The sequence below is a fragment of the Dipodomys spectabilis genome, unplaced genomic scaffold (genome assembly GCF_019054845.1).
Source record: "Dipodomys spectabilis isolate Male_0828 unplaced genomic scaffold, ASM1905484v1 ptg000594l, whole genome shotgun sequence".
Classification (NCBI taxonomy): domain Eukaryota; kingdom Metazoa; phylum Chordata; class Mammalia; order Rodentia; family Heteromyidae; genus Dipodomys; species Dipodomys spectabilis.
Genome location: NW_024871271.1, coordinates 185,371 through 192,852, shown reverse-complemented (window position 1 = coordinate 192,852; position 7,482 = coordinate 185,371). Strand labels below are relative to the sequence as shown.

Here is a 7,482-nt window from a genome sequence, read left to right as displayed (position 1 = left end):
CCTGTCCATGTGGCCCCACACACTTCCCGGAAAGGCTCCAGGCTGAGCGTGAGGCTGGCGTCCAAGCGCAGCCAGGCTGAGCCCCGTGGGAGCCACTGGCAGAGCAGGGTGCAGGGCAGGGGTGGGAGGGGGTGCACGGCTCCCCACGGGGCCATGGAGACAGCCGGGGTTAATCATTGCCGCGAGGCCTTGACCCCACCTGCTCGCAGCCCTGCTCCCGCCTCCACCGCCCCTGTGGCCAGCCAGGAGGAGCCATGGGGAGCCCGGCCTGGGTCCCCAAGCCCTGCTCTCCCACCTTCCCCGGACCCTGTGCAATCCTGCTGCTGCTGCTGCTGCGGGGGCCCCTGGCCAGCGGGGTGAGTGCCCAACCACACCCTGGGCTTGCTCTGGGCTCCGGGGAAAGGTGGGAGGGGTCGGGACAGCGGCGTGGAGTGGGCTGAGGCTCGGCTGGGAGCAGAAAGCCGGTCCTTGCCAGGAGCCACAGAGTGTAGGAGGCCTGGGCGCCCGGGGGCCTGGCCCCACGAGGCCTCCCCTGGGCCCACTGGCCCCATTCGACCTCGCCCTGTGGCTGTGGGGCCCCGCCTCCGCTGGGCCAGGCTGAAGGCCAGGGGTGGGGCACTCTAAGGGTCTCCAGCTCTTTCTGGCCACACCAGGACTTCCCGAGGGGCAGCTTGGCTCTCTGGCTGTGCCACGGGGCCAGCAGTTGAGTGACCGGGCTGGGGGTGGAGGCCCAGCTCAGGCCTCGGGAACAGTCAGTGTCTCTCAGAGGCCCCAAGAGGGAAACCAAGGCTTGGTGTTGGCCGCCTGCCCGCACGGTGGGCGGGCTGGGGGGAGGGGTCTCCCACAGTGTACCCATTGCCCTTTGATGCCACCAGAACCATACGGATCCCCAGGGACCGAATGCCACGGACATCCCTGGGATCTACACAGTCCCTGCGACCTCTGTGACCCCCGAGGCCACAGCCACTGGGGCTCCGAAGGCTGTGACCCAGGGGTCCCAAAGTGGGGGTCTCTCTCCTCTGCCCAAGGCAGCCCCTTCTGGCCTCAGCCCCCAGGGCCCAGGTGAGCAGGCTCCGGGGAAGGCCCTCCGGGTGGCGCAGGCGGGAGTCTGTTGGGGGGGGCTGGGCGGTGGGGGACCTCGCTCTGGGCTCTTGCAGTGCTCACGGAGGCCGGGCAGCCCTGCAGATTCCCCTTCCGCTATGGTGGCCGCGTGGTGCACTCCTGCACCTCGGAGGGAAGCGCCCACAGGAAGTGGTAGGCTCCGTCTGGGGCAGAGGCCATCGTCCGGCCGGGTCCGGCCTGCCCACGGGGGCTCGGACGCCTCGTGACCGCTCACACTGCTCCCCAGGTGTGCGACAACTCACAACTATGACCGCGACAGGGCCTGGGGCTACTGCGTGGAGGCTGCCCTGCCCGCGGACGGCCCAGGTGGGTGCCGGGGCGGGGGGACAGCCTGGGCCCCAGCCGCGAAGTGGGGGGTCAAAGCTCTGAGCGAGCCAAGAGGAAGACGGCAGCGGCCTGGGGAAGGCTCTGGGGACAGCACCTCTCCCAGGAGAGGCCCGGGTAGCGCCACGGCCATCAGCGGGGCCACGGCGCCCTCTGGTGGTCAGACCCCAGAATGCTGTGGCCACACACAGGAGCTGGGGTGACCACGGGCCCGCCTTCCCTCCCTGGCCACCGCGCCCCTGGTAGTGTGGGTTCTGTGCTCAGAGCCCCTGAGCAGGTGGAGGGCGCTGGGAGGAAGGGGAGGCCGGTGCCCCTGAGGACAGGGTGGGGAGGGGGGCATCTGAAGACTCAACAGAGGCCCTTGGCAAGCCGGTGGGTGATGAGGAGCCCCAAGACACCTGTCCCCACGCCTCACTGCCCTGTGTATCCCCAGCGGTCCCTGACCCCTGTGCCTCTGGACCCTGCCTCAATGGGGGCACCTGCTCCAACACCCAGGACCCTGTGTCCTACCACTGCGCCTGCCCCCCGGCCTTCACGGGCAAGGACTGTGGCACAGGTAAGGGAGCCCGGGGGCTTGGGGACCCGAGGCGGGCCCCGGCGGCCCGGCGGGGAGAGGGGGCCGTGGGGGGACTGCAGTTTCTGGACATGGGGCCCCTTGTGTGGCCTCCAGAGAAATGCTTTGACGAGACCCGCCATGAGTACCTGGAGCCGGCCGAGCGCTGGGCCCGGGTGCAGGGGGCGCGTGTGGAGCAGTGCACCTGCCGGGAGGGCCGGGCTCGCTGCGAGGATGCGCATCACACAGGTCTGACTGGCCGGGCGGGGAGGTCTGGGCGGGCGGGCGGGGTGTCCCCTCACCCAGCCAGGCGCAGGGTGGGGGTGGAGGGCGGAGCAGAGGGCGGGGGGGGGGCGGAGGGCGCGGGGCGGGGGGGTGGAGGGCGGAGGGGGGGGCGGGGGTGGGGGGGCGGGGGTGAGGGGGCGGGGGGGCAGACGGCGGACGGCGGGGGTGAGGGCGGGATGGGGGCGGGGGGCGGAGGGTGCAGGGCGGAGGGTGGAGGGCGGGGGGCGGGTGGGGGGGGACGGGGGGTGGGGGGGCGGGGGGCGGGGGGCGGACGGCGGGGGGGCGGGGGGTGGGGGGCGGGGGGCGGATGGCGGGGGGGCGGGGGGCGGGGGCGGGGGGCAGGGCCTGGGGGTGGAGGAAGGAGGGCGGAGGGTGGAGAGCGGGGGCGGAGGTCGTGGGCGGAGGGTGGGGGGCAGGGGGCAGGGGGGGGGCGGGGGGCGGACGGCGCGGGGTGGGGGGCGGGGGGGCGGACGGCGGGGGGGGCGGGGGGCAGGGGGCGGGGGCGGGGGGCAGGGCTCCACGTGGCCCCCGCCTAGCTTCCCAGCTCCCCCCCCAGCGTGCCCCAGCCACCCGTGCCTCAATGGAGGGACCTGCCACTTGATCGTGGGCACTGGGACCAGCGTCTGCGCCTGCCCCCCGGGCTATGCTGGGCGGCTCTGCAACATCGGTGAGCTGCGCGTCCGCCGCACCGCGTGGGGTGTGTTGGGGTCCCCCACAGCCCCTGCCTCACCCCTGCCCTGTGCCACAGTGCCCGGGGAACACTGCTTCCTGGGGAATGGCACCCAGTACCGCGGCGTGGCCACCACAGCTGCCTCGGGCCTGGGCTGCCTGGCCTGGAACTCGGAGCTGCTTTACCAGGAGCTGCACGTGGACTCGGTGGGCGCCGCCGCGCTGCTCGGCCTAGGCCCCCATGCCTACTGCCGGTCAGCACCCGGTGGCCGCCTTGTTCTGGGGGGTTGGGCGGGGGGCAGGGCAGCCCCCGTGAGGCACGCCCGGGCACTGCCCCCCAGGAGGCCCACAGGGCTCCGCACGGCATGGTGGGTGTCCGGTCAGACCCCGCCCTCTCCAATCTGCTGCCTGTCCCCAGGAACCCAGACAAAGACGAGAGGCCCTGGTGCTATGTGGTGAAGGACGACGTGCTGTCGTGGGAGTACTGTGACCTGAAGGCCTGCGGGGGTGTGGCCCGGGGCTCCCCAGGAAGGGCTGGGAGGCCACCTGCGGGATTCGGTGTGACCCCGTGACCTTTGCTCCCAGAATCCCTGAGCAGAGCCCAGCCCCCGGCCTCCGGGGTCCTGCTGGCCCTGCCAGCGCCGGCCACACGGCCGACCTGCGGCAGGAGGCACAGGAAAAGGACATTCCTGAGGCCGCGCATCGTGGGTGGCTCGTCGGCCCTCCCCGGCTCCCACCCCTGGCTGGCCGCCATCTACATTGGCCACAACTTCTGCGCAGGGAGCCTCATCCACACCTGCTGGGTGCTGTCCGCGGCTCACTGCTTCTCTAACAGGTGCGCGCTGGTCCCCATGCCGTGCCCGCTGCCCGGCCATCCCCCCTCCACCACGTCCCCAGCCCACCGCACACAGCGGCTCTGTCACCGGTGGGCCTGGCCTGGTCCCCGTCCCCGGTGACCACACCTCCTTCGCTCCTGTGGGACCACCCCAGCCCTGCTGGGCACTGGGGTGCAGAGCCCCTCCTGTGGGGCTCAGGGGTGGGGCATCCACAGGGGGTGCACCTGGGCAGGGGGCTGGGTGTGGTTCTTCCCTGGCTCAGACCCCGTCCGTCCTGGAAATGTGGTGTTAGGGGCGCTGGCGAGGGGGCCGCACATTCTCCTGGCCCTGCTGCCTACGTGTTTAGAGCATCCCCTTGGAGAAGGGAACCAGGGGGCTGCACATTAGAGCTCCCAGGCCCTGCCAAACCTGGGAGACTGAGGCCCAGCCCATTCTGCAGCGGCCAGCAGTGGGGGTTTGAGGCCCATCCTGCTCCCACAGGGAGACATTGAGTCTGAGCAGTGCAGGGAGGAAAGCCCTGGCCGGCCCTGGGAAGGCCTGGGCTGTGTCTGGGGATGCCGTCGGGAGGAGGCTCCAGGCCGGCCAGGCGTCCACCCCCAGCACAGCCCGGGAAGGCACAGCTGGGGTGTGCTCTGGGGTTGTCAGAGCTGGGGGGGTGTCAGGCCAGGGCTCTGGTGGCAGCTGTGGTCCGCTCCTGAGTGTGGCAGTGGCCGGAGCCTGGCACCAGGAGCCTTCACAGGGACACAGGCCTTCCGCTCTGCCATGGTGGGGGAAGCCAGCCTGGGTGGCCTGAGGAGAGGCCCAGGTCCCTGCTCCGTCCACCCCGCTGTCCAGCCCCCCCAGGGACAGCGTGTCGGTAGTGCTGGGCCAGCATTTCTTCAACCAAACAACGGACGTGACACAGACGTTCGGCATTGAGAAGTACGTGCCCTACTCCCTGTACTCCGTGTTCAACCCCAGCAACCATGACCTCGGTGAGCGGGCCCCCCAGGCCGGGAGACCTGGGTACCCCAAATCAGAACCCTGATGCGGGCGGGAGTCAGGGGCACGGCCTCACTGGGCAGGAGGAGGCCTGGCTGGCTCCTTCCCAGCCTCCGGCATCAGCCCCGTGAGCCTGCGGCGGTCCCCCAGGACCCCATCCACCGTGGGCCCCACTCTCAAGCTGACCCCCGGCCTCTTTCCACCCAGTCCTGATCCGGCTGAAGAAGAAGGGGGACCGCTGTGCTGTCCGCTCCCAGTTCGTCCAGCCCATCTGCCTGCCCGAGGCCGGCAGCTCCTTTCCTGCTGGGCAGAAGTGTCAGATTGCAGGCTGGGGCCACATGGATGAGCGTGAGTGGGTGAAAGTGGCGGTCGGGGGCTGGGCCACGTGGACGAGCGTGGGTGGGTGGAAGTGGCAGGTCGGGGGCTGGGCCACGTGGACGAGCGTGGGTGGGTGGAAGTGGCAGGTCGGGGGCTGGGCCACGTGGACGAGCGTGGGTGGGTGGAAGTGGCAGGTCGGGGGCTGGGCCACGTGGACGAGCATGAGTAGCTGTAGCCCAGCACTGGCCCTGGGGGCGGTGGCCGGGGAAGTAGGCCGGCTGAGCCAGCTTGTGTCCCGCAGACGTGAGCGGCTACTCCAGCTCTTTGCGGGAGGCCCTAGTCCCCCTGGTGGCTGACCACAAATGCAGCAGCCCGGAGGTGTACGGCGCAGACATCAGCCCCAACATGCTCTGTGCCGGCTACTTTGACTGCAAGTCGGATGCCTGCCAGGTGAGCCGAGCGCTGCACCCTGCCTGGACCTCGCGCTGGGGCTTGGTGGAGTCTGCCGCCTCTGGGTGTGCCCAGACCCAGGTGGGACCCGTGGCAGGGATGTGCCTGCCGCACTGGTGATGCACCCAGCACAGGAACTTACTGGACGAGTCTACGTGGCCAGGGGAGAAGCCTCCTCCATCAGTTGGGAATACCGAGGCAGAGGTGGCTCAGGGTCACAGATACCAGATGACGCTCAAGCGCCCAGCCAGTGGCTTAGGAGGTCCCTAGCGTCACCCAGCAGGCCATGCTGTCGGAGGCGCCTCCCCAGCCACCCAGGTACCAGTGGGTGGCGCTGATCTGCGACTCTGTTGCAGGGGGACTCGGGCGGGCCCCTGGCCTGCGAGAAGAACGGGGTGGTCTACCTCTATGGCATCATCAGCTGGGGAGACGGCTGCGGGCGACGCAACAAGCCAGGCGTCTACACCCGCGTAGCCAGCTACGTTGACTGGATCAATGACCGGGTCAGGCCTTCCAAGCGGCCTGCAGCGCCCTCCTGAGACCCCCAGGGGGCGTGATGCTCTTTCCCTTTCTCCATCTCACCCGAAATAAAGATGTAGCCAAGGACCTGGCCCACATAGCCGCTGCTCTGGCTCCCGCAGGACACTGCCTAGGCCCGTGGCTGTGGACAGTGTCATGGTTGGACAGCTCATGGTTGTAGATCCTGCCACCACCCCTGGCAGGCCTGGGCAGCCAAGGCCACACCTGAGCTGTCCCAAGGCAGGATGTGGGCCGAGTCCACTCAGGCGGTGAACAGGGGGTTGATCCAGCAGCCCCAGGGCCATGACGCCCCAAAGACAACAGCCTCCCTGGGACTGCCTCTGGCCACCATCGAGATGATGGGCTGCTTGCCAGTCGCTCTGCCGTGATTGCTCTGAGGGGGCTGGGAGCAGGGCCACACACACACGTCACAGATGGTGACCATCTGGGCCGCTGCACCCCCTGGAGCCGGATGCTGAGTTGGTATAATGGGAAGCGGGCGGGGGGGGGGGGAGGGAGCGTGGTGGGAACACGGGTCGGACCACCCAGCCCCGTGTGCAGTGGGAGGGGGCTGGTCCAGCACAGGAACCCCTGCTGGAAACAGGGCGTGGCAGGGAAACCGGCCAGGGCGGGGCAGAGGCCAGCAGACGCCGCAGTGCCTGGTGCTGGACGCCATCGGAACTGGGACCAAGGCCAGGGACACGCCGCGGCCAGTCCTGCCCCCAGGGGCCGTGGCCTAAGAAGGGCACAGCCGGTGTGTCCTCTCCGCCCGGCCTCCTCCGCAGGCGGCCACGGGCAACCCGGGCCTCTCCCTCTGGGGAGCCACAGCCTGTGCCACTTCCGCCCCGACAACTGCTCAAGTCTCCGTGCTTGCCGTACTTTCTCCTTTGCTTAAAATCCTGCCCATGGCCCTCAGGGCTCTGGAGCTGAGCAAAGTGTGTGCTTGCTGGTCACGGCCGGAAGGCAGCCGCAGTGTCTCAGGAGGTAGGCAGAGGGCGGGTGTGGCTCGGATTTCTGAACACCTTTGCCTCACTGTAACACACCATTACCATTACTATCTTTGTGCTTGAACTCAGGGCCTGGATGCTGTCCCTTTGCCTTTTCACTCAAGGAGGTGCTCTACCATTTGAGCCATATCTCCAGTTCTTTTTACTCTGGTTATTTCTGAGATAGTCTTGCTTTTTGGCTCTGCTGACCTGGATCATGATCCTCCTATTTACATATCATATTTGCATATCTGTGATCCTCCTATTTACATATCCTATTTACATACCCATGATCCTCCTATTTACATATCCTGCCATAGCTGACAAGCTCAGACCATCATGCCTTGCTATTGGTTAAAGTCAACTTTTTCCCTGGGCTAGCCTCAAGCCATGACCTTCCTGGTCACTGCCCTCTGAGTAGCTGGGGTTATAGGTATGA

The 7,482-nt window shown here is 68.6% G+C and overlaps 1 protein-coding gene across 2 annotated transcripts; it reads left to right on the top strand.

Moving 5' to 3' along the window:
* Positions 1-230: 230 nt before the first annotated feature.
* Hgfac (HGF activator) lies at positions 231-6,144 on the top strand. 2 transcript variants are annotated; one of them, XM_042671043.1, is made up of 14 exons: positions 231-356; positions 876-1,062; positions 1,158-1,254; positions 1,349-1,428; positions 1,880-2,002; positions 2,117-2,248; positions 2,841-2,951; positions 3,033-3,207; positions 3,372-3,460; positions 3,734-3,788; positions 4,624-4,763; positions 4,978-5,118; positions 5,390-5,538; positions 5,895-6,144. In XM_042671043.1, the coding sequence occupies exons 1-14, from the start codon at positions 255-257 to the stop codon at positions 6,075-6,077; spliced, it is 1,764 nt and encodes a 587-aa protein (XP_042526977.1). In that variant the 5' UTR covers positions 231-254; the 3' UTR covers positions 6,078-6,144. The 2 variants fall into 2 exon arrangements, with proteins under 2 accessions (XP_042526977.1, XP_042526976.1); XM_042671042.1 differs by having other exon boundaries at positions 3,539-3,788.
* Positions 6,145-7,482: the final 1,338 nt, after the last annotated feature.

Coding starts and splice junctions, on each gene's coding strand:
- Hgfac (XM_042671042.1), top strand. CDS start 255: ATGGGGAGCCCGGCCTGGGTCCCCAAGCCCTGCTCTCCCACCTTCCCC. Junction 1,255..1,348: donor GGAAGCGCCCACAGGAAGTG/GTAGGCTCCGTC, acceptor ACTGCTCCCCAG/GTGTGCGACAACTCACAACT. Junction 2,249..2,840: donor CGAGGATGCGCATCACACAG/GTCTGACTGGCC, acceptor CTCCCCCCCCAG/CGTGCCCCAGCCACCCGTGC.